Below are 26,968 nucleotides of genomic sequence, written 5' to 3'. Positions count from 1 at the left end.
AGAACTAAAATCTCTGCTAATCAATATGATATATTTAAATAAGGCTCAAAATATAGGTTCAAAGCAACAATCAATAGAACATTTGAATTGTAATTGCTTTTGATGTTCCTTGTTTGAGATCCTTGGTTTGGGGGGAGGGGGTGTTTCAATAGTTTTGCATTCGATCTTCCTCTGTTGAACATTATACTATATATTGGTTTGTACTCTTGACTCAATCTCTAGTTGGTTCCTAGGTAATATCATTGCTAAAGGGAGAGTATGGAGACGTAGAATTGAGGAGTACTCTTGGACATTATGTTAAGTTGATTTGTAAAAACACAGCGAATATGGTGCAAAAAATAAAATAAAAAAGGAACAAGTCAAGAAAGCTTTGACTTTATTTGATATTTTATAATCTTGGAGTAAAGATGATATTGAGCAATTGAATAGTGCATTGAGGGCTCAAGAAAGGAAACAAGTTATTGATAAAGAGGATGACCATGATGAAGAAGACAGTGTCCATGAAGCTTTCCTATTATCTGACAAGGCTTATACACGATTTGTGAAGATTCTTGATCGTGGTGTAAAGATACCTGAATCATTTAATAGTGTACAGGAGATTATCGAGGTTAGCTCTAAGTGGGCTCCTAAAGAAAAGGTTGCCAGTGTTGTAGCTTACATGGTTCCTTTGAGGTTGGCCCCTATCCTTAAGCAGTTGCTTTCCAAGCATGGGGATATATATCAGTGTCACATCTATGTTTAGGCCAATGGTGAAAATGTATTTATTTTACATGTTATGTGAGTGTGTATACAGCATGATAAACACCATGGTTGTGGATATAACAAAAGATTTGCTTCTCAATTGGTGGAGAAGCTTGAAGATCTTACAATTCGCTGTTTGAAAAATAGCATCGAGTGAATAAGAAATTGATGTTTTCTATGTTCACTTGAGGATGTTATTATAAGTGGTGAAAATCTGAGTCTCACATTAGAAATGATAGAGAATATGAGTTTGAGTTGGATATTGGGTTGGGCTTTAGGCATGTATGGACTAGGCCCACTTATCCAATTAATAATAATATTTTTTATTATTTTATTTTGAGTTAGTAAGTCTGTATACAGCAGTTATCTCTGAAACAATATTTCAGTTTTAAGTTACGTATAGTTTCATTGCCCCTCATTCATGAAAAAAAAAAAAAAAAAAAAAAAAAAAAAAAAAAAAAAAAAAAAACTTTCAGAGAAAACTCTCCCAATGAGATTTTTGTTCATTCATTTTGTGTCAAAGAGAGAGAAAGAGGCATTGAGTAGTTCGCAGAGCACGACCTTGTGTGCTTCGTTTTCGTGCTGAAGATCATTTTATCCTGGAAGGCAGATGTCCACGAGTCTCAAAGCACCACAGTGAAAGTGTGAGGGGCAAAATCTGCTCTAAGGAGATTGTGTCAAACACAAGACTTGATCTCAATTGTTCATCCTTTTACGCATTTGGTCTGTAAGTCTTTAATTATTTGCAGATTTCTATTTATATATATTCAGTATTTATTAATTGTATTTGCCTTTCACATCTATCTATGTTATTGCTTATTGTTAGATCTGTATATTGGCCCTTTTGCTTTATCACAAAAGTAAATTGTTGTATTATATCCAACATTTGCAAAATTTAAAATCCAATCTGCTTTTGACCATTTGAAGAGAATTGCGCATGCTTACTACGGTCTTCATGTTAAAAAGAAAGCAGACAATGCTCTTGATGAACTCGATAAACATTTTCAAGCACTTAAAGATAAACGCAAGTGTATAGTAGCTGCAAAATTCAGCTTAATTGAGGAATGCTTGAGAGAGGCTTCGATATTAAAGCATGGAAAGTAGGTACCTTTTTGCTTTATAGGTGAGGTTTTTGGCGCTAAGGGAAGTAGAAAGGAGATGTTTTAACTAGTGATCACTGTTTCATGAGATGTGGTTCACAATTGATTGTGCAACATTTGGGTTAGGGGAATGAAATACTAGATTACTAAATACGCCTGTATTAGTCTACCTCATTTATGTGTCGTGGTATTTTTGTGAAGGAAACGTGACTGTCAAAATATATCAAATCATTGCTTATCCTTTTGCTATTTTTGATCCATACAAGTCTTTGGTCAATAAACCCATGCACACATCTTTATTGAGGCATTTAGGTTCCTTGTTCTTTCCATTCTTAGAAAATTCTGTTGCCAACATATAAACTATCGTTGTAGTTTATCAACCCGAATTATATTGTACTAACCTATCCAAAAACAAAGGGAGAAGAAGAAAATTTGTACTTCACATAACATTACTCTCATGTTTGTGATGTTAGAGATATATTAGCCCATTAGCATAGGCCCAAGCCTAATTCTACTTTGTGTGTAAGTCAAGTCTCCTACTTGTACTAGAAGTCTATTAGTCTAGGGTTTAGTCTACTATATATACACATGTTATGATTCATTGTGACACAGGATTTGTACTACACTATAATATATTATTGATGTAGCCCTTTAGGGTTTCTTCCGTGGATGTAGGCCGTTAGGCTGAACCACGTAACTCTCGTGTGTTATTGTGTTTTATACTTTATGCTTTCGCTTCCGTATCTATACTAGCATATTCAACATGGTGTATCAATCCTAATATTTAACATGGTATCAGAGCCACCTTCTTGTGGCCATGGTTTTCTGTCCTTGCGGTATATTTAAGAGCAATCTTTGTCTTCCTCGGTGTTTTTTTTTCGCTGCGTTCATCTTCTTTGGCTTCCTACTACTGCCATCAAAACTCTCCGGTATAGTCAAGCCACCGTTAGAAGTCGCATCAACACTGCAAAACCATTGCTTTCGTCAAACTACCGTTACAGAGCCAAACTTCATTTAAGGGATCTTTTCAACCTTATCAAATCTCAAGATTTCATCAAGCTTCCATCTTGAGTTTGAGAGGGGGTGTTAGAGATATATTAGCCCATTAGCATAGACCCAAGCCTAATTCTACTTTGTGTGTAAGTCAAGTCTCCTACTTGTACTAGAAGTCTATTAGTCTAGGGTTTAGTCTACTATATATACACATGTTATGATTCATTGTAACACAGGATTTGTACTACACTATAATATATTATTGATGTAGCCCTTTAGGGTTTCCTCCGTGGATGTAGGCCGTTAGGCTGAACCACGTAACTCTCGTGTGTTATTGTGTTTTATACTTTATGCTTTCGCTTCCGCATTTATACTAGCATATTCAACATGGTGTATCAATGCTAATATTTAACATGTGATACAGATTATTCTTAAAAAATCAAGTTTCTTTGGTCAAATTTGTGTTTCATTTCAGGGGAAAAACAATTTAGACCTCTAGCTATATATGAACTTGAGTCATATTCATCTGAAAAGTTTGTTCAAGAGAATCAATTAACAGATATTGAGATAGAAAAATCAAAGGTAACATCAAGCCCCATTATAATAACTAGAAGTCGTAAGGTTTCTGGTAACGAAGTTGGGCAACTGGTAGAGTCATTGCCCAATTTGTGGTCTCACACTGAAAATCTAGATGCACATGATGTTCATTGTCCTCTCAGCCACTCATTGGACTCGAGATCCAAGTCCTTGAAATCAAAGATGCGGAGCAAGGATGATTCAAGCTATATAAGTTCAAACCAAGATCAACAATTGGCTGGGGAACAATCAACTAATGAGAACGCCCAAATTTCAGGAGAGCCTACAAATGTTCCTGCCCTGCAATTGGTAAGAAAGCTTGGATATGCTTTTGCATGACATTTACATTTTGAGAAATTGAATCAGCTTGGATATGCTTTTGCATGACATTTACATTTTGAGAAATTGAATCACTTTTTTGGGGAATTTGGACATAGCAATGAAATGAAATGATTTGCTTTTTCCCCTTTTAAAAATGTAAATGAAATTAGTCCATATTATCACTCATAGTGTGTTTAAGGTGACATTATGTTATAAAAAAAAATGATATTATCACCATTTTGTGATATAATTGGACCCAAAGCACCTATTGAAACCACTAAAATAATACTAGATTTTATTAATAAATAAATAAACACTAAAATTTACAACAAAAAAAAAAAAAAAAAAAAAAAAAAAAAAAAAAAATGAAAACAGAAAACAAAAAACATAGAAACCATATTTTTGGAATGCACCAGCAAAACTTCATCAGAATACTTTTTAGAAACCGTTCTCATTAGTTTCCCATTAGGTGCCATATTCGCCAGCCGTTGAAGCATTTCAGCACAGAAGATGACTTCTTTTTTCGAATGAGATTGATTGGTATTAAGAAATCTCCTCTTGGAACCGTGGCTTTTCTTTAGCACGCACATTGCAGCATAAATGGCAGAGACAGCAAGTGTGGATGGAGAGTAACTGATCGTAGCATGGTAATCGTTAAGGGTCACTTCACCAAAAAAGAATGCCATATTCTTGAATTCTCGATCAAAATACCCACAAGAATCTAAAATTTCAACCGAGAAGAAAAGGATGGTTGGAACTAATAACTTCCACCCCAGTTTTTGAAGAATATTTTTTTCCATAGCAATTATCTGTTGTTGACTGTAATTACTACCGACTCCATTCTCCATTAAGGTAAGAGCACAAGGAAACCGTCTCTCCTCGAACTTAGAGGCAATGACTAATGCAACAATAGCCACCATTTTCAAGTCATGTTTAGACAACACAAGCTCAACGGACAGGAAACGATCGAAAATATTGACTGCGAGAAAGAGAGTCGGTTGTGTAAGAGGGAGAGAAAAATGGAGGGACGTCAACCAATCAACCATAGAGTCTCTTAGGTACTCAGTAACATGAGGTTGGAAACTCAAGAAGTTAGTGTTGAGTTGATTCTGCTTCTCTATGTGTTTGTAAAAGGCATACGTATTTTGACGTTGTTCTTGTTCTAGTGCTACGTTATTGTGGGTATGATGTTGCACCTTCTTCTTCTTCAAACAGCCCAGGAGATTAGAAAAAATAGTCATGGGTTGTTGAAGTTGAAATACACAGATCAGAGTGGGTTTTGAAGGAAGAAGAAGCGTAAATCTGCTCTGTAATCTCAAGCAGATTTTAAAAAAGATAATGTAAAATTTATTCAATGCAATGTAAACTTATAAATACCCAACAATTGTTTCCTTTTAGTATTCGGAATTCCTAATGAAACTCGTTCACCGACTCAACTATCAACAATCCAAGAAAGAGACGACGTCGTTCTTTATTATTTAACGTAGTAGGGTTTTTATTTTGGATATTTTTGTTTAAGTTGGGCTCAAATATGGGCTTAGTTAGACAAGGGCCCAATTTGAACAGATCTGAGCCCAAGGGATTTAGTTTAAGTTTGAGAGAGTTTCAGTCGAACCTGGGTTATTGAGAGACACGGTTTGGATATAATTCACCTAACCCAACTCTATTTTATGGGAGGTGGGCCAGGGTGAGCATTTGGAGGGTTTGGTTTCGGATTTGATTGGGTATGTGCTTTGAGTTTGTTGTGCCATGACGAGGTTGTGTCTGTGTAAATTCGGATATTTCAATCTCTATAATTTCATAGCTCGTAATTGTATGGCAGTTCTCAAATGAATGGATAACAAAGTCAAAGACGATAAGGTAAATAAACAAATACGAAATGGGACACAATAATAAATATTTACAAAATGAAAACATTGTGCATATATTAGAGAACTGAAATATCTTGTACAACTAAAAAACGAAATCAACAAGACAATTTTTTTTTAACTTTTTTTAGGGTTTTTTTTTAAAAAAAAATACTAAATTCATTCATACAGTACAACATTCAAAGAGCTGCAGGGTTAAGACTAACAGTTAAAACGAAAAAACAGAAATAATACTAGACTCTATTAATTAAAAAAAAAAAAAAAAAAAGCACTAAAATTTACAAGAAACAAAAAAACAGAAAACATAGAAACTAGAGTTTCTACTTTTTGGAATGTAATATCAATATTTGATCAGAATACTTCTCAGCAAGGGTTATCATCAGTTTCCCAGTGGGTGCCATTCTCGCCAACCGTTGAAGCATTCCAGCACAGAAGGTGATTTCTCCTTTAGAATGAGATTGATTGGTGTTAAGAAATTTCTGCTTGGAATCATTGCTTTTCTTTAGCACGCACATTGCAGCATAAATGGCAGAAACAGCAAGTGTGGATGGTGAGTAACTGATAGTAGCATGGTAATTGTTAAGTGCCACTTCACCAAAAAAGAATGCCATATCCTTGAATTCTTGATCACGGTACTCACAAGATTCGAAAATTTCAACCAAAAAGGAATGGATAGTAGGAACCAATAACTTCCACCCCAATTTTTGAAGAATGTTTTTTTCGATGGCATCAATCTGATGTTGACTGCAACCATCCTCATCCTCCTCCATTAAAGTAAGGGCAGAAGGAGACCAGTTCTCCTCAAATTTACAGGCAATGACTAATGCAACAATAGCCACCTGTTTCAAGTCATGTTCAGACGACACAACCTCAACAGAGAGGAAACGGTCGACAATATTGACAGCGAGAAACAGAGTCGGTTGCAAAAGATCAAGAGAAAAATGGAGGGACGTCAACCAATCAACCAGAGAGTTTCTTACATACACAGAAACTTGAGGTTGGAAACTCAAGAAGTCAGTGCTGAGTTGATTCTGGGTCTCAATGCGTTTGTAAAAGGCGTACATACTTTCTTCTTGCTCTGGATCTAGTGCTACGTTGTTGTCGGTATGATGGTGCACCTTGTTCTTGAAACAACCAAGGAGTTTAGCAATAATGCGTTTGTAAAAGGCGTACATACTTTCTTCTTGTTCTACGTTGTTGTTGTTGTCGGTATGATGGTGCACCTTGTTCTTGGAACAACCAAGGAGTTTAGCAATAATAGCCATGAATGAGGGTCACAGATCAGAGAGAGTAAGAAAGGGTTTTGAAGGAAGAAGAAGAAGTAGCGTAAATCAGATGGGTGAAGGAGACGTTGTGGATACTGGAATTTCAATATATAAAAAATGTAGTCTCTATGCAAAGCATTGCAATCTTATAAATACCCAACAATTGTTTCCTTTTGCTATTCGGAATTCGGAAATCCTAAACAAACTCGGTAAATGATCACCGCCTCAACGGCTACTTTTTAGAGTAAAACGTAAGAAAGATGAGGCGGTGAACAAAATCCGAGTGTGATTAGGAATTCCGAATTCGAATTCTTAGGCGGTGAACAATGTAACCTTTTGTTGTTGCACTCTGTTTCTGGTTTTATCTCAAAAGGAAGGGGTTTTTTTTCTTTTTTCTTTTTTTCTTTTACAACAGAGCAAACGACGGCGTTCTTTATCCATTAATTAGTACAGCTTTTTAAAAAAAATTTATAAAAAAAATCTATCCTCTAGACTCCTTTCCTCGTCGGCCCTTTTATCGTTAGAATTCTGAATTTTTATTTCTTTTTTTTTTAGGGAAAAATTTCTGAATTTATTAGAAGTGTGATTTTTTTTAGGAGACTCCTTTTAAGGGCTACTGATCATCTGATCCTGGTTCAAACTTACTCAGGAATAGAAAAAGAGTTGCAGAGGGAATAAATAGGAACAAAAGGACTAAGATATTTTAAGTTCCAAGTATTTTGGCTCATTTAGATGTCAAACACAACAATCAGAATGAAAAATGTTTTGATATAGCCTCCATTTCTTAAATCAGAGCCCTTGTAGTTGTAGAACCAATCCAAGTAATAATGTTATACTTTGTACTAACATTTTGTAGCAAACCATTACTCCATCACATCAGCAAATACTAATGAATCAACTTCTATAGTCGAAAAGTAGTTCCTTATGTTAGCAGTAATTAGAAATTTGATTAAGGGGGAGACGTTTTTTCATGCAGCAAAGGAGACAAGAAATCAGAAGAAGCCAATAAAATCCCAACATAAAGTTTGATCCTCCATGGAGGGATTAGTACTGATTTTGATAAACCAGTCCCACATTCAAAATTTCAAATATAGATGGATTTTGTTATGAGAATCCAAATGCCAATAATAAATTACTAAATACAGCTTTAACTTATAGCTGAGATGAAATCAATATGGAATTGAAATTGACAATTTAATCATCATGTAACACAAAAGATTTGGGGTTGAGTTCAGTGATTACCAATTCCAAAGCACAGCGTGCATTGCCATCCTCTCCTTAGCTACCGCCTCGCCTGCAAATAGCGCCACTACTCTGTCATCCGAGACCAGCTCTGCCAACCACCCTGTGAGCCACTCTCACCGCCGCCCCCGCGCTGACATGGCATCGCCCCATTAGCCCCAAGAACAGCCCCTTGGCCGTCTCGGCCCCAGCTGACCCTCCCGCCGCGTCGAAATAGGCTTCCACCGCGGATAACCAAACGCCCTCCGGAATTCCAGTATTTACCACCATGCCCCTGAGCTCCTTCTCTGCTTCACCGAACCTTCTTAACCCTAACCAGGCCTTCACCGCCATTACTGGCAGACTCGGATGCTGGTTTTTCTCGTCTTCACTCTGTCTCAGAACCCTAACGCACTTGATCACGCTCTCGTACTCTTCTTTCTGTAAATGGACGGCTGAGATGAACCGCAGCGTTTTCCATCTCAATTCTCTCATATTTCCGTCTCCGACTTTCTCGCACAGATCCAATGCTTCCTTCATCAATTTGAGAGCTTCGGAGAGAGATTCGGTCTCATTCTTCTTCGATAGAAGAGATTTCCCGAAGGCTAAGTACTGGTTAGCGAGCGAACCGTAGTAATCGGAGCAGAGAAGCAAGGTCTTGGAGCGGCTAAGCAAAGCGACGGCGAGGTTTCGGTCGGAGAGTTCCCAGGCCGTACGAGATCTGGCGAGATTGACATCGAGGAGAAGTTTCGTTGAATCGTCAGCGGAGATGGCGGCGGCGGCGTTGGAGTTAGAGAGAAGATCGGTGGCTTTCTCGAAGCAAGAGGAAGCGAGGTCGAAGCGGCGAAGGTCATGCCAGATGAGGCCGGTTTTGTAGTAGAAGGAAGCGGACTTGATGGACGGAGAAGGAACGCCGGAGACGTTGCCGGCGAGGGAGAGGATATCGGCGGCGATGTGGCGGAGCTTGGCGAGGTCGAGAGACAAAGCAGCAGAAGAAGAAGAAGTGGAGCGGAGTTTGGGATTGAGGTTGGAGAGGTCGACGCAGGAGTTCCAGAGACGGTAACTGAGTTTCCATAGATGGAGGTTGAACTCGGAGGAGAAGGGACCGAGTTGACTCAGCTGAGTGAGGGATTGACGGAGATGGGAGGAGATGGTGTTAGTGTTAGTGTTGTTGAGAGTTGAAGAGAACTGTTCTAAGTGTTTGATTGAAGATTCGATTTGAGAGAGAAGGAGTTGGGAATCTTGTTGGTGTTGAGTTGAAGGTGATGGTGATGATGATATCTCTGCAATTCTCATTTTTTGCCTTTGGCGCCAAATTCACACAGTTTGCCTTTGTCTTTTTCAAAAATTTGAATGAATGCGTCCTATAAATAATAAATATATATATATTTAGGCCGAAATACCTAGTTTAGTTTTTTACCCCAAATCTTATCAAAATTTTGTATAACGCCCCATTTATTTTTAAGTAAAATATTTTCAAATGTGTTTTGTTTAATATGTAAAAAAAAAATTCAATTTTAAAATCTAAATTAGCATTAACTATCATTTGTATTAAGATAGTTAGGGTCATATTCTAGAACATCGTGGTCACTCCCAGTGGCCTTTCTATAGTGAGATAAATACTAGGTGAAGGTGAAGTTGGCTTTAATGAGTTTAGTAACCTCAAGTTTATGGTAGTAACCAAATATATTAGTACATTAAGTATTTTTAAATTAATATTAATCAAATCTTTTTAATGATGCATTTTATGAATTTATGAATGTTTTCGTTTAAATTTTTAATAGTAAAAAGAAAACATACAAATGATATCATTTACTAACTAAAAAATGTACAAAGTGACATGATTGGTTAGTTTCACATCAACAACATAATAAGCAAATTCCTAATGATTTTTAGTGATATTGTAGTTAGTACAGATTTTACTCCATATAAGTCTTGATATCTAAAAGATATATAATAGTATTGATAGTTGCTAAATGCTATACTGCAGTTATTACAAATTTATATAATATCTAAAAGCTATATCACTGTATTGATTATTGTTATACTCTTTTTGAGTCACATTAGCGTAGCATTTCGGTCCAATTTGATCAACTTCAGTCTATTTTAGTCCACTCAATACATTATGGTCCCATTCGGTCCACTCCACTTCACTTTTGTTCAGTCCATTTCAGTCTATTTTAGTTTATGTCGGTCCATTTGGTCCACTTAGGTCCATTGGGTCCACCTCAGTCAATTTGGTTCACTTTGGTCAATTTCAGTCTAATTCGATCAACTTCAGTCCAATTCAATCTATTTGGTCCATTCTATTCACTTTGGACAATTGGGACTTAAATCGATCCTTTTTGTAGTTTCCTTTTCAGTTGTTTTATTCAAAATTTCATTTTTTTTCTTAATTTTTGGATTGAAAAAGTATTATATCTTATTTTATTTGGGCAAAATTCTTTAGTTTTTGGCTAAAAAATACAAAACAAAATAGGCATTATAAATTATAGATATGGACCTTAAAAAAGCAATAAAAAAATGATAAATATTCAAAAGATTACCTTAAAATTCAAGTTTCAATAATATAAACACTATACTTTTATTTGAGAAAAAAATATGATACAATTCTAAACTTATATAATAGTTTAAACTTAATTTAACATGTTACATGTGTTCCATGGAATGGGGGTGTACTTTAAAAAAAAAAAAAATCTTGGATTTGTTCAAATTAATCAATTGATTATGTTATATTGTTTATATATATAAAAAAAATCATTCTAATAACATGTTCTTCATTTATATAAAACAATATTATAATTGTGTAATTTAAATCTTTATATATATATATATTGTTTTTATTGTTGTTGTTGAATGCAATATATTATATGTTCCATTACATAAAATTTATAAATATATAAAATACTTTTTGATGATTCCTTAGAAATCAGTAGATCGAAAGTCTCGGGCGCTGATTATCTTAGGGTTTGAGCCTGAAAATACAAATACAAATACTAAGTCAGAGGAGACTAGTGGAGGCCGGCCAAAAGTCCTCCGATGATAAAGTCAGTGGATTTGTGATTCAAGTAAAAAGGAAGTATTCTGGGAAAAGTGTCCGAATGAATACCTTTCTATAGAAGAACCCTTATATAGTGTTTATCAGAGGCAGTTATCTCTCCAATCGTTGTAGAGTTCAGAGAATCCACAGGTAACTTCCATAACTACCAAGGAAGTTATATCTTTTGGGGTTCGTCTTCTAAAACCGTTAATTGAGGGAGGGATTTGTAGTCTTGGCAGGGAAACAAAAATAGTTCCAAGTATGTTTAAGACATAGTAAGCTCGTCCGACCAACTTTATGGACGGACAAGCTTACCTTTGGACGAGTAAGCCGTATGCCATCCATCACTTCCTTAGGACGAGCTATATGGACGAGTATTGGAGTTGGAGCATTTTTATAACACCTTCACTTTTAAATAACACATGCTCTATATAACTTACAAATTTTATATTATATTCTTATAAAATAATTATATTACAGTTTTTCATGCATCGTGTAGATTTGCGACTAATTTAAATAATAGATGAACATCTTTCATTTTTGTAAGGCCACGCTTCCTTCTTCCTGCCTTCCCTCTTTTTACATAGTTCTTTGAGTCGTATCCCTTTCTACAGTTCAATAGGACACCATTAAAGTATATTATTTCAATCATCAAAAGTTCTAATTTAGTGAAGCAAGATGATTTTTAGCAAATTTTATTCAACATGCAAACAGTTATTGACAAGGATCATAAACTAATCGGGTGCTTCATGTCGCCAAAAGAAAAGAAAAAAATTATTTTTTACTTTTAAGTGGTCTTTGATAATTTGTTGGTTGTGGACAAATACTATCACTGCAATGTGATTAGAAATTGTAAATCATACTGTTTCAAAGTAAAATCAATGGGGCATGTGGTGTAATAACTGCTGCATTGACTAACTGCAAGGCAAGCCCTTACCTAAACACCATCATGAAATTGTACGATTCAAAATAATTCGTGAACAAAGACATGGTTCTTTCTTAATGACATGCATTGCTCTTCCCTGAAAAATTAAATTACAACAGTTGAGATGTGTTACCAATGCACAAAACTCAAAACTAAAAATTAATTTTATAAGAAGTTTTCTTAAATTCTTTGGTTTAAGAACAGTGAACAAAAATTCTTTTGTTCTCAAAAATGAAACTAAATATTCAATCATTAGCATAAATTATTAATATCCCATAAGATTTTTTTTCTTTTGACAAAATTTAATTTGACTTGAAACAGAGTAACCAATGCACTCTTTGGTTGTTAAGGAGACCAATAAAGAGGGGACTTTTTCTTTTAGTTTGATGTTATTCTAATTCATAGCAAGCTAAACTGAACTCAGAAAGCTAAATTTTATTGCCAGGCTCATTTCACATCATGGTTTTTGTTTTCACAAAGGGCCTAGAAAATAAATTCCATTTTAGAAATTTCTCTACCCATATTTTCTCAGTAGCCATCCAAGTTTTTAAGGGACATATATTACATATGTTATATATACATTATATAATAATATATGACAAAAAATAAAGTTCACATTGAGTTGAGTCACCAATAAGAGCAAAGACAAGAAACTTTTTAGATACAAACGAAAAAGATGATGATAAGAAAGTGAGTACCTTCAATCTTCAGAAGGGGTTTCTTCCACAACTACAATGACCGCCACCATTTGCATTCCTTCTTGTGTGTGTGTGTTTTTTACTCTAGTAAAACTAATGTTTGCTTAGGCATTAATTGTTAAGTCTCAAATAATATTATCATATATATTATCAATTTAAAATAGTAATCAACCAATCACAAGAATACAAATATTTATACAGAAAACATTTTTTTTCTTGAAAGGAAAAATTATGAGACAAACTTCGAATCAATTCATTATTATCAAATCTAGAGGTATGGACAGGACCTTGGTGCCCACGTGTCGTGCACCCAACATTAGTCCGTTATCTTTTAAAATTACGTGGTACTTCCATAGCCATGGATTCAAAATGGACCCTCTAAAAGGAGGATCCGGATCCTCTCCATTTCTCTTTGAAATGGAGAGTGTCCATTTCATGGACAGGATGTCTTTAAAATAAATCAACGCTCTAAAAAGTGCCACGTCAATTAAAACTTAAAATACTCAAACTCAACTATGGTTAACCTTTACTCAGTAAACCCACCTGCTCTAACTCATCAAACCCATTTTTTCTGAAAATTTCAAAATCTCTCTCTTCTCCAACTCATCTCCAAGCTTCAGTCTCTCTCTCTCTCTCTCTCTCTCTCTCTCTCTTAACCACAGAGAAGCTTTTGAACCAGATCATGGAGCTGAAATTCACGTCCAAATCGCTCCAACGCCAAGCCAAGAAATGCGAGAAGGAGGAGAAATCCGAGAAGTTGAAGATCAAGAAAGCCATGGAGAAAGGCAACATCGACGGAGCTCGAATCTACGCCGAGAACGCAATCCGGAAACGCACCGCGCAGATGAACTATCTCCGCCTCGCCTCTCGCCTCGACGCCGTCGTGGCCCGTCTCGACACGCAGGCGAAGATGTCCACAATTTCAAAATTGTGGCTTGATTTTTTTTACTAAAAAGCTTTGTTTGGTTGCTGGAAAAACGATGGAAAAAAAAAAAAAAAAAACTATTGCAGCGGCAATGGCAGGGCTGAGAAAGAGTGGAGCTTGGAGATGGGTTTGAGAAGAGAGAGATTTAGAAAAAAATGGTTTAAAGTAGGTGGGTTTACTGAGTAAAGGTTAACAGTTTAAGTATTTTAAGTTTTAATTGACGTGGCACTTTTTAGAGCGTTGATTTATTTTAAAGAGATCCTGTCCATGAAATGGACACTCTCCATTTCAAAGAGAAATGGAGAGGATCTGGATCCCTAAAAGGAAAGAAGAATAATAAAGTGGGCTGGCAAAAAAGGCAACTTGTTTATAAAGGGATCATTTCCTGTCTGTCTCTCTTTATTAGTCTCCAGCACTCTGGTTCTGCTTTTCATACTGGAGAGTGGGAAGAGAAAGACTGAAAGAGAGATATGGAGGAGATTAAACATTTTGATCACGAGCATCCATTATCGCTGAGGAAGGGACCTGATTGGTTGCATTGCACAGCATGCTTGTTCAACTGGAATGGTGGTCAGACCTTGTACATTTGCAGCGAGGGATGTAGTTACGCACTGCACCAATGCAGAGCCTCTTTCACCCACCACACATACTTACCATACATCGACAGCTACGTGACAGTATCAATCCCATGTGTGATGCTTGTAGAGAAGAATATTATTGTGATTTTACAAGGTTCATACACAACCTAACCACCAGCATCCATTGCTACTCCTTGAGAACGTGCGCTGAAGGCTAATTTTTTATTGCCCCGTATGTGGAGATTACTTCTTGAATCGAGATACAGCCTATGGTTGCATCCCATGTCTCTTCTTTATCCATGAATCATGTTTTGAGAGGAAGTTGCCACTAGAGATCCAACACTTCTATCAACCCCATCTTCTATCCATCTGCACTAATGAATCAGATCAAGGTATTACTTGCAAAGCTTGTTATGAACATCTCAGCAAGCCTCCTAAGTTTTGGTATTATAGCTGTAAACAGTGCTATTGTGTGATGGATATTGATTGCGCTCTATTACCCACCAGGGCCACCACCACTATCAATGAAGAACAGATTCACTACTTCCTGCAGAGACATCCATTGATACTTGGTAAGAACAAGCAGCTGCTGGATGATGAAGAAGAAGTAAATAATTGTTATGTTTGTGGGAAAGGCTGCAATACAGGTCCTACTTATGTTTGTGGAAGAACTTCCTCAGAATACTGTTAAGGACATTTACTTTCACAAATCATGCCTTGAGTTGCCGCAACAGATCTTCCATCCCTTCCATCCATATCACCCTCTAACCCTGCTCAAGTGCAGTGATATTAGTGAGTCCTATCCTTATTTTGATAAATTATTCATGAATAATGAAAGCTTTTGCAATGCCTGTCTCAAGTTAATCCTTCCTTTCACTTGTGGACAACAAAATAGTCAAAGCATCGCCTACATTTATGAGGATTACAAATGTGATTTCCTCTTGCACGCTGAATGCAGCACTTTAATGTTGCTTGCCATAACATACGAAGGTCACGGTCACCTTCTACAATTCAGGGACCACAATATAGAGGAAAATAAACTTGATTGCAGACTTGCAGTGTTTGCCGATACAATATTTGTGAATCATATTCCTTCACTTGTCTCTATTGTGATCTTAATCTCCATCTTACCTGTGGTCCACTACCATATACTATCAAAATTAAATGTCATCTACATCCCCTTGTCCTTACAAATTCTCCACTTCAAGAGGAAGACAAGGCATACAAATTGTACTGTGATGCTTGTGAGGAAAGAAAGAGACCCATTGTTATCCATCTCACTGTGCAGAATGTCATTATGTTGCTGAACTTAAATGCGTCATCTCTCGAGTAACATAATATATATAGTATCTTATTATTATTTTTGAAGATCCGAAATTTAAAACCATAACCTACTAGCTATACTAGCGAAGTTCTTTTTTATTTCAGAATTGAAATCACCCTGAGACTTGAGTTGCATTTTAAATTATTATCCCTTTACTCTTTATGACTTACAAAAAAAAAAAATAATTATAATAAGTTTTGACTTATGACAGGGAAAAAATTCCGGATAGCATGTTAAAACATAAATTGTAGTAATGTTAAGTTTTGCAACCATATCAACGATGACTTTTGCACAGCATTGGATAAACACGGCTCGTTAATGTCGTGTGTTTGTAAAATATGGTGGAAGAGAAAACGTTCTGTCCGGAGCTGGCAAAAAAAGGGTTATTTACGCCACCAATCAGGAGCTGCCACGTCATATATTCATTGAGGCCTCAGTACACTCTATCATACAGGATTGTAGCTCAAATAAAACCAAAATCATCAAACACGTTCTGTTCAAGAGCACTTACTTGGAGAAACAGCACCCGCACCAACGCCTCCTTTTCTCTGACCAATGGAGCCCCTCCCTGCCGCTGGAGCCGCCGTGGCATAGTTCTGAGCCGGCGCCCACGCACCAAAATACTGCGTGAACAACCAGGTGACGATCTTGTTCGACGGTTGGCCAACCAGTTCCTGGATCATCAACATTTTTCTAGATAGTCCTTAGTCTGAACGGATATGTGGACATCAACAATTATGTCTGGTTTATGATGTTATCTTGTCTCTGTTCTTGAATGATTTTTTTTTTTAATTATTATTATTATTATTATTACCGATTCAACTAGCCTGTTACTGCCATAAAATCTCTTTGTTTAACAAAAAAATAAATAAATGATACATGGCATATTTACTTGATTGCTTCAATTAAATTTCACCAAGAGACTCCTAATATTAATGAGAAATTTCTATTGATATAAAAGAAGATTTACAAAGAGACAATATAACTAACTGCACTATTGAAATAATTGAATCCACCAGCATTGTAGCTGCTAACAAAGCTTTCTAATGAGTTATGATGTCTTTTTTTTTTCTTGTCCAAAGAAACTTAAAAATAAAAATCAGGTAGCACAACAATCAGCTCCCTTCAGTTGGCTGGTTGGCTCCAGGAGGTTGATAGCAGCCCCTATTTGAAATTCATTGAGAACTTTACTCAAGCACTTGGCGTACATTCCTTTTAAACCCAAAACAGAGCCACCCATTGAAAGAGCAAGCCACCACCATTACAAACAACCAAAGAAATATCATACAAAATCACAAAAATGCAACAAGACTATCCCATATTTTGGTTCTCAACGCAACAAGACTATCAACACTGTTCTTCCATGCATCACAAACTACCCATTGAATTCCAACCACCCAATAAGCTATCTATCCACTCGTGCCACCAGCAGCACTACCAAAATCTGAGAACCAGATTCGGGTCAAGTAGTGCTCCGTATCTGCACCGCTGCCCACTTAAAAATGGTCGGAGAAGTCCATTCCCAAAACCCAACTCTGGATTCTTGAAGACCACGAGGATTTTGAAATTTTAATGAGGTTATGAGTTTCTATAAAATCTGGGTTTTCAAGTTGAAAGGAGAACCATGATTATGAGAAGGAATAGAGAAATCAATTTGAAAGTCTCTGATTGTGAAATATGGAGGGAAAAAGAACGAAAACCAACTCTGGCTCTGGGTTTTTGCTTTATATTTGTGTTTGTGGTTTTAAAATTTTTTTTTTTAGCTCCGTTGGTCAGAGGAGAGGAGGCATTGGTGCTGGTGCTGTTTCTCCAGGTAAGGGCTTCTGAACAGATCGTGTTTGATGATTTTTGTTTTATTTGAGCTACAATCCTGTGTGATATAGTGTACTGAATTTTCATTGAATATATGACGTGGCAGCACCTGATTGGTGGCGTAAATAACCCCTTTTTTGCCAGCTCCGGACAGAACGTTTTCTCTACATAATAAGGTACAGCTTTTTCCAACAAAAAGAAGGAGAAAAAAAAAACAATATATATATATATATATAGAAATAAGTAAGTAATTAATTGTTTAGTTGATATAATTCTATTTCATTGGTAATTAAATAAGAGAAAATGATTTGGTTTCCCTTAAGTTCTTTTAAGCACATGATACTGAAATTTGTTAGTATCATTATTTAACGTGTTTTAGTACATAAAACAAAAGCCTCACTTGATATAAAACTATAAAAGAAAAAGTTGAAAAGCTTTGACCGTCAAAACACACAATTTTTATTTTTTTAACAAAAGATAAATTATTTAGATAAATGCCAAAAATTTCTAGAATCCACACTAAAAATATTTTTATATATATAATTTTCTTATATATATATATATAAATATTCCTACTAAATTTTTTTTATATAAAAATATCTTATTAAAATAGTTAATACATACTGATTATTAGATTATTATGCAAAGGTCCAACCCATAAAAAAATTATTTTAAATGGGATTATGCCAAGAGTTTTATAAATTAATTAACATTTTATGATGTTTCTAATGAAGAATCAATTAAGTAAAGAGAAGTCAAATCAATGAAGTGAATAACCCAACCTCTTTGTTTAAACTTTAAAGCTTTGCCATGAAGTTTCTATTTGTTGAAACTTTGCTTCTCCTAATTCCAAAACACAACAATAGACTTGCAACCATAGTATAGGAAAAAAACCTTCTCTTTAATAACAATTAGTAGGGGTTGGGAAAAAAAAAAAAAAAAATTGGTGTTGCTATGAAGACATTTAAAGTTCAAATTCCCTTACCCAACTATCGATATATCAAAAATAACCATTTGGATTACAAAAAGCAAAAGATAATTCAAAAATAATTTTTTTTTTTTTTTTTTTAAAGACTCGTTTTTAGGAAGATACTTTATATTTTGATTTTGTTGATTAATAGAACCACCCAATGGCATTTTTCATGGATTTTTATTTCTTTCAACTTTTTTTTGGGGGGGGGGGGGGGGGGGGGCCGGGGGGGTTTGGTTTATTAGTCTAATGCCAGTAACACAATCTATCTATCTATTTCATGGACTAAATTATTTCATTTGTGGCTGTATGATTAATGGCACAAACCAAGTTTATGAATGCATATTGAAAACATTTATCATCTCCCTTTTTTCTCCCTTCTCCTTTTACATTTCCTTTTTTTCATTTATCTTATGAAAACAGCCATTACAATTTGAATATTCCACGCATGGATGCTTTGTTGGTCATTTGATTCTAGCTACCACATCATTTGTAAGTGGATAGGGAAAATAATTTTTGAAAAACTAACCCATGTACTCAAAAGAAAAGTGCTTTTGGACTCTATAAATTCCACAAGAATGTACCTGGGGTTGGAGAGAAATTCTTAAATTGAGGGGTGAAGTAAGAAATTTTAGTAAGTTTAAGGTGGGGGATGGGAAAACTATATTTCTTTAGGATGACCTTTGGTACCCTACTAGGCTTTTGGTTCAAAGATATGGTTTTCGTGTCATATATGATACTAAAAGTAACTTTGAAGCTAAAGTGGATTTTGTGTTGAAAGATAAGACGTGGAATTGGAAGCCTACTAAATTGTATGCCCTTGTAACTATTCAGGGTCAATTATTCTTTGTTGAGCTTGAGGATAAAGATAAGGTCATTTGGCAAATTACTATATCTAAAAAGTTCTCTTATTCTACAACATATGCTACAACTATTCTTTGGTGGCAACTACTTTGGTTGCATCTAACTATCCCAAAGCATTGTTTATTGGTTGGCTAGCCGAAAACAAAAAGTTGTCCGTATGAGATAGAATGTCTAGTTTCAAATGCTCAGTTTATGTGGAAAGATTTGATTGCTTGGGCCTTGGGGGGGCTAGAGAGTTAAAAGGGAAGGGGTTGAGAGTCATAGCCTATAAACTTGCTTGGTGGGCAACTATCTACCACATTTGGCTGCGAAGGAATGTCATAGTTCATGAAGATAAAGTTTGGACTGAAGAGCAACTCAAGGGAAGTATCATTAAGGATGTCCAAGCTAGGGTTGGGGTTTCAAACAAAGTTCGAAAGGTCAATTTTAAGTGCTTCCATTCGTTGTAATTGGAGGGACTGATCCAAGTAGCATTCTCATCTGAGCAAGGTGAATGTCTCCAAAGTGCTCTTTGCTGCCTGTTTTGGCTTTGTAGATAGGTTTGTGATTTGTTTGCTGTAGTAGGGAGGTCCTTGTGCTGGTACCTTCCCTTCTCAGGTTTTTTCTTTTTGGGGTTTTCCCTACGTACTTCTTTTGTTTCAATGAATCTATAAGCTGAATTACCAAAAACAAGCCGACCCTTCATTGATGCTTTAGATACTGAAAAGGAATTTTTGTCTCCCTTCTTTTAAATCTCAACACATGACATGAGGTGTAAGAGTATTATAATATATGAAAGAATATACTTTTCCTAAGGTTTCTGACAAAGTATCATATAGAATGCTGTCCACACTTTATTATCAACAACTCTAGCGTGCATATGGGGCATAGTGTCTGCCCCCACATTATCCTGAAGATTTCAATCTCTATAATTTCTAAGCTCCTAATTGTATGGCAGTTCTCAAATGAATGGATAACAAAGTCAAAGACGATAAGGTAAATAAACAAATACGAAATGGGACACAATAATAAATATTTACAAAATGAAAACATTGTGCATATATTAGAGAACTGAAATATCTTGTACAACTAAAAAACGAAATCAACAAGACAATTTTTTTTTTAACTTTTTTTAGGGTTTTTTTTTTTTTAAATACTAAATTCATTCATACAGTACAACATACAAAGAGCTGCAGGGTTAAGACTAACAGTTAAAACGAAAGGATCATAGTCACTTTTTGCCATTTTTGCTAACTAGTGAAGATATGGGGCTTGGTACTGGTAGCCATTTCCAAAGTAGTTGCCATGACTAGGAGACAGGGTGTAAGTAGCAGAACCCATAATGGGTGGGCAATGGTTGTCAGCAGGTCCAGAGTAAACATAGGGTCTATCATACACGTACTGAGGATACCTATCAGCGACTCGGGGGTAGAAAGTCTTGTCAGTAGCAACGTTAGTGACACGAGGCCCATATCCTACACTGTTAGCACGGGGTCTCTTTGGTTGAGGCTTTGCTGCTTCAGTTGCCCTCTTCTTATCTGCCTTAGCCTTTTCTAGCTGGAGGACGCGTTTTTGGAGTGGGTCCACCGGATATTGCTCCTCAAGTTTATGCTCTTCAATGCACCTGAGCACAGCCTTTAGGGCACTCAGCTCTCGGTCGTTAACCTCATTCTGAAACAAGAGCAAATTTGTTAGGCATGTAAAAAAGCAACCATACAGGAAAACTCAGAGATTGGCAAACCCCATTGCACATCAGCAACAGCCCACATCTTAATGAGATTGTGGATTGTGGATCCCTAACCAAAAAAAAAATATGCAACAAACACGCAGACAGGCACTAAAAGAGAGCACTGTTCAGGCATCTAATCAAACAGTTTGAGAAACACTTGGCAGCCCAGGGGAAAGAAATCCTGGTAACAGCTCAAGCATAACCCAGACGGAATGTGGTGCCTAACCAAAGAAGTTGCTGACACGGAAAGCAATATAGTGTACTCTCAATTTTGAAAAAGTCGTGCCTAATCGAAGAAGTTGCTGACACAGAAAGAAAGAAAGTTTACCCTCAATGCTCGAACTGAAGCCCTCATTTCCATTGGCAATTTTAAGAGTGATGCTAAGCCAGTTTACCCTCAATTAATGAAGTGAAATCAAGTTGTGAAAACATACAAACATAAAATAACTAAACTTATCACAAATTTTAAAACCCATTCAGGGAGTTGGTCGCTAATTCACCACCAAATCAGCCAGATAGAGCCTGAAATGAAAAATGCTATTGAAGTTAAAAAGCAGCACACAATCAGATTAAATAGATGGTGATGGGGATCCAAAACATGTTGGGTGCTTGTCTTTGAGTAGTAAGGAAGCCAGAATAAGATTTGATGTTTAAGAACACATCTAGCAATCAAGTGATCCAACCACTTCAGTCACATGAAAGTATTGTAAAGCCAGTCCAACCAGCAAGACCAGTCTGGTTCAGATAGCACCTCAAACATGCTTAAATGTGGTAGTGCATCAGTGTGTCTCTCATAAATCTTAAACAATTTTATACCATACAACTATTTCTACCCAATTATAATATAATGCAAAAGTCAGCTTTACATCTTTTATTCAGTTGCAACTGACAATCTCAATAATATAACTAATAACCATTCTGCAGGAGCTAGCACCAGAATCCATATCAGTGAGTCAGCTCACTAGTTAAAATAAATTTGTTTAATATAGTGTAGAGTGCTGAAAATACCAGGGCTGTAGGAGATGTGTTTCCAGCTTTTACAGGTGAAGATGCTTTTCTAGCCTCCTTTAAGTAGGATTTCAGTAAAGGCACAGGAGAGAACTGCTCAGTCAGTTCAAATGCAAAAGCCAAGTTAACAGCATCAATTTGCCTTCCACTAATTACCAAAACCTCAATTACACCTGTAGAACCCAGGAAAAACACAATTAACAACAAATAAATAAAAAATTGATACAAAATTGGTTGACAAAGTAAAAGCAATTGACCTTATCAACAGAGCCTCACTATATTGGCCAAGCAGAGGCCAGGAAATTGGAAGTTGTATCATGGAAGAATGAGCATATTAATGATACAACTTCCAATTAGTTCAAAATAGATTAAAAAAAAAAAAAAAAAAAAAAAATGGCATTCAGAACATGATGCTATTTAAGACATGGCGGTGGTCCCAAAAAAAAATCACATATTTGGACATTTAGACTGTATAAGATGATATGACATTAATGAAAGAAAATGCCAAAGGTTCTAAGTCCTGGATCTTAAATAACTAGTTTATTGTTTTTATTGTATCAGAAGAATGTTTGAGAAGCAACAGAGTACAGATTGGTAAATGGAAACACACACACAGAAAGCATAGGCTAATAAGCATTAGGAACCCAAACGATTTTTTGTTCTTTGGGCAGTTAAGGAGACTAGATTTAAGGTCAGTAAATTTCATTTAATAAAGTCGTATTTGTCAGGCTTAAGAAAAGGGTTTCATCCAGAATGAAAATTTGCATAAAAAGAAAGACTTGGCATTTTCTCTGACAACACAAAGGAAAGACGCTGTAGGCAAAAGGAGAGTTTTTTTTTTTTATTGTGTTTATTGCAGACTCACAGGTGAGGTATAGATCTCAGCATATTTAATTAAATAAAGTAAAAAATCTGCTAGACATCATAGAACAACTTTTCATCCAAGGTTAAGTAAATGAGACAAACCTGGCATTTTTGCAGCCAATCCAAGGGAACGACACAGGTCAGCTGTTTGGCGACGTCGTGAAACCATTGGAATTAGCCTAGACAATTCTTCCTCATTAAAATCAGAGGCAACACCAAAAGTAGCCAGAAGTTGCAAAAATGCATGAGCCTCTAATGAGTTCCCATTGCTAGCATCCATGTCAAGAACATCCAACTTAGGTTTCCACTCTTCAGCAATTGCCTTTGCCTGCTTCTTAATATCTTCTGAAATGAAATCAGGAACAGAAACTAGATCTGGGCTTGTTAGCAGAACACTTAGACATTCCATCAACATGATACATGTACGACGGAGACCCAATAAGTTAGAATCTTTCTTTCCATCCAGATTGGGCACTTCCAAGTGATAAAACCCTTCCAAAGAGTCCAAAACCAAAAGAGCAGGGTTAGCAGCAGCCTTTAGTGCTAGTGGGATTTCCTCCCTTATGGCAGCAAGATTCTTACGGTTGTCTGATATAAAGGTGTGAAGCCCTTTTGAGTCCATATCTTCACAAAGTGTAACCAGCTGAGGATAAGACTTCACCTCTGCCTCTCCACTTCCAGAAGAAACTTTTATGTCTTCTAAGTTACTTTCAGCAGCCATGGCATCTGGTGGTTTCTCTTCCATGCTAGGTGCCCCACCTTGGCCCTCATCAGTGACAACAGCAGACTCCTCAGATGACACTTTCCGTTGCTTCTCTCGGGCATTAGCAATGGCAAATATAGCAGCATCTCGCTTCTCTTGAAGCCTCTCCAGTGTAGCTTGTTCCTTGGCCACAACTGCTGCTTCCCGCTTCTCCAACAATTCTCGGGCTTCAAGTGTTTTGCTCTCATACTCCTTTTCCTGGTCTTCTAACTCATGAAAACGCCTTTTCAGGGATTTCTCAAGCCCATGAAAATGTTCTTCAAGTTCTTTCCATTTCAGGTTAAGGGTTATGGCCCGGTGACTTTCAAGTTCAGCAAATGCTCTCTGGAGCTGTTGTATCTTTGTGGTTGTAGAGTCAATAAGTGTAGCAACCGAATCTTCCATGGCAGTGGATCTGGAAGTAAGCAGTTAACTAAAAATAAAGTGAGACACAAAGGAAAAGTGTCAAATTACATTCAATCGGATAGATGCAGAAACCATAAAGCAAAGAAAATCCCCTATCAGAAAGTCTGAGCCATAGAAGTTACTAGCATCCAGATTAAATTGACCAAATGGCTACATAAATGGATATAGATGACTTTCGGTAACTTGAAAATTATAAGAAGATCAAAATTAAAAGACAAATACTATAAGTCAGCATGTATTTAAAGTAGCGCAGCCTTTTGGAAGTAAAAAGTTCAGGAGCCTTCTGGGTCTGGATAGATGGCTAACTGTCAATCTGATCTCATACAAGATCAGTGCAGTTACATGCTAATGGTTGAAAAAGTACAGCAACAGAATGTATAGAGCCTAAGATTAAATTAAGCATAAAGGACATATTTGTCTGATCAATTCTTATTAAGATTGATGAGAGGGCCATACTACCTCTATACATTCATTTATAAACATGAATGTGGTCTGTGGGGTGCTCAAGGGTGTACATGGACCAGATGAAATATTTGAATGGTTGAAGTAATTAGGAAATCTCTTGTACACGTGAATTACTCAACATACCTGATTTATTGACTAAAAGGATGAAGGAAGATAATAGTGAAATTTGGTAGATCAATACCTTGGGAAAGAAATGAAGCATTAAAAAGATGCATCTTGGCCAGCTGGCCAATAAGCTATACCAAACAAAGGCTAAGCAACATCTAAATTCAAGGCCCACCTCAGACCAATCACACAATAATTTCATCTGAATGGGACATGAAGCTTCTTGTGGATGGTAAAAAATACAGAGTCAATTCATTCCATAAAATTTCTAACAGATTGCTAACCCCCCACAAAAAACTGCCAACAGATTTGAACAAGGGCACATCAAGTTGTATATCTAGTTAAACCACTACACTAGACCTCACTAACCATGTAGATATCAAGTGCTAGATCTCCCAAAATAGCTAGAAACTCGTTTGGTGGATGGTTATTAACTATCAAGTACTCAGTAACACTAACACATGAGGCTAACCCTAAGTAAAAAAAAAAAAGCATGGAGATCAGAATATTGATTTAGGAAAGCAATTTCAAACGCTTACCCCAACAAAAAGATCACATGAAAAAGGACACTTGCTCCCCCCAAAAAAAACCCCTCTTCCCAAACTCAAACCCACGACAGTGGAGGGCACACCAAGGCCTAACCTGTGAGCAAGACCATCATATTCTCCCAAAATTCTTCTTTCTCAAAAAATGGAAAGAAATGTAGGTGAAAAATGGTGGTGGGTGTAGCAGTAACCTAAAAGGATGAAGAGAGAGAAAGTGAATCTAAGTAGCAGCAAGCACAATTGTTGATCTTGGGTTCTCTTCTCTTCTCTTCTCTACTAGTATTAAGGAATTACACATATAACGTGACAAACAATTTACATAATTCCATGAACTCATCCAATCACACAAAAAACACGCTCAAAAAGTAGTAATTTAACTAACAAAATAAAAAGAAGAAGCTGAATTGAAAAAGCTTAGAGACCCTTTACAAATTAGCTTAAGCCTGAACCCGATCCACACCCAAATCCATAGAAAACAGCAAAAGACAACAACTTAGAAGAAACCCTAATACAGAAATGGATCCATGAAATGAAAGATGAAGTTTGGTAAGGTGATGATGTGGAGGGGAAAAGTATAGTTATACCTGTGAGAGTGAGAGTGAGAGAGTCAGATCATGGAGGTGGAAGATTGAAGAAACACACGGTGGTTGTGGTGCTCCGCCGCCGTCGAAGATTTTAAGGATAATTTGAGCAGATGGCCCCAAACTAAAAAACTGACGGCAGCTACGAAAATCGAAAGGGTTTCAAACTACTGTCTTTGGCCCTTTTATATAAAAAGTAACACCCACACCACTCCACACCACCCATCTACATCTACTACTAACTACTGTACTAAAATACTACTTTAGTAACAACTAAACAAACACACACACGTCACTTATCCAACTTAATAATACGTATCCTATTATTCCGCTGCTACCTAATCCGGTCGGATTTTATTCTTACTCACATATTTGTCCCTTTGCTTCCTGTTTTTTAAATGTTTTTTTTTTTAATTCAATAAACAATTAAGTTAAAATTACAATGTTCTTAACATTTTAAATTTATTTTTTCTTAACTAATAGTTGTATTGGAAGTGATACTGATGTCAGACCTTAGAACATTTGTATGGACTCTTGAAAAAAATTCTATCTATTTTAGTATATAAGAATTTATTTTATTTTATTTTATTTTATATATATAATTTTCGAAACGTTCTATATCAGATTATCTATTTTACATTTTATTAAAATATTTTTTTCTCTTATTTCACACACAATAACTACCGTCCATTATTTTTATTTATCCTAGGGATATGTAAAAAAAATTAAAAAACTAAATATAAAATTAATAATGTCAATGTAAATTTACTTAGCTACTGTAGCAAACTTGTAAATTTATACAATTGTACACTCATTTATATAGGTCATTTTTAACCTAAAATGTATACAATTTATACATTTTTCTATTATACACCTACTGATAGAGTGAAGTTTTTAAAAGTTGTGTAAAAAATAAAATTAAAAACCTGAAAATTTCAAAATATACACTAGCTTGATTTGATGGAGTTTTTGAATCATTGGTCAAAGTCAAATAGTTTGTTTAATTAAAATAAAGTTTTCATAATAAAATATGTAAACATATAATGGTGTACTTGAAACAATATTAATTATTAAGCCTCTTTCTGGTAAGTTAAATAAAAGAAAATTTAATCTTAAAAAAATCAAATAAATTCTTAAATTGCAATTTATACATACATGGAATTAAGGTTGTGTTTGTTTCAACGAAAAATATTTTTTGTAAAATTAAAATATATTCAAGTGTTTGGTTACATTCCTAGCATGGATTGGTGTGGATTTAGGGATCTTAGTTATATTGGTTTTGAATTTACTTGGTGCAACAACT

General features: G+C 35.8%; 2 protein-coding genes across 5 annotated transcripts in view; both read right to left on the bottom strand.

Annotated features, from left to right (window-relative positions):
• LOC126698779 (TPR repeat-containing protein ZIP4-like) overlaps positions 1 to 9,420 on the bottom strand; it is an 84,744-nt gene extending 75,324 nt beyond the window's left edge. Inside the window, exon 1 of the mRNA XM_050396210.1 lies at positions 9,233 to 9,420. Within this exon, the coding sequence (XP_050252167.1) occupies positions 9,233 to 9,381 (149 nt within the window). The 5' untranslated portion in view covers positions 9,382 to 9,420. The remainder of the gene's footprint in view (positions 1 to 9,232) is intronic.
• On the bottom strand, positions 5,631 to 25,914 carry LOC126698781 (FRIGIDA-like protein 3). 4 transcript variants are annotated; one of them, XR_007646583.1, is made up of 5 exons: positions 25,669 to 25,867; positions 22,904 to 23,976; positions 21,938 to 22,110; positions 20,328 to 20,871; positions 5,631 to 5,720 (listed from the first exon to the last, which is right to left on the bottom strand). XR_007646583.1 is itself a non-coding variant. In XM_050396213.1 (4 exons), exons 2-4 carry the CDS (start codon positions 23,946 to 23,948, stop codon positions 20,455 to 20,457), a joined length of 1,635 nt encoding a protein of 544 aa, XP_050252170.1. In that variant the 5' UTR covers positions 23,949 to 23,958; positions 25,669 to 25,914; the 3' UTR covers positions 20,236 to 20,454. The 4 variants fall into 4 exon arrangements, 2 of the variants coding, with proteins under 2 accessions (XP_050252170.1, XP_050252169.1); XR_007646584.1 differs by having other exon boundaries at positions 5,631 to 5,731; positions 20,337 to 20,871; XM_050396213.1 differs by lacking the exon at positions 5,631 to 5,720 and having other exon boundaries at positions 20,236 to 20,871; positions 22,904 to 23,958; positions 25,669 to 25,914.
• Between the last annotated feature and the right edge of the window lie 1,054 nt (positions 25,915 to 26,968).

The sequence above is a fragment of the Quercus robur genome, chromosome 9, assembly GCF_932294415.1.
Source record: "Quercus robur chromosome 9, dhQueRobu3.1, whole genome shotgun sequence".
NCBI classification, from domain to species: domain Eukaryota; kingdom Viridiplantae; phylum Streptophyta; class Magnoliopsida; order Fagales; family Fagaceae; genus Quercus; species Quercus robur.
The sequence above is the reverse complement of the archived record's forward strand: the minus strand, read 5'-3'. Positions and strand labels throughout refer to the sequence as shown.

Coding starts and splice junctions, on each gene's coding strand:
- LOC126698781 (XM_050396213.1), bottom strand. CDS start 23,948: ATGGAAGATTCGGTTGCTACACTTATTGACTCTACAACCACAAAGATA. Junction 22,111..22,903: donor ATTGGCTGCAAAAATGCCAG/GTTTGTCTCATT, acceptor TGGGTTCTACAG/GTGTAATTGAGGTTTTGGTA. Junction 20,872..21,937: donor ACACATCTCCTACAGCCCTG/GTATTTTCAGCA, acceptor CTCTTGTTTCAG/AATGAGGTTAACGACCGAGA.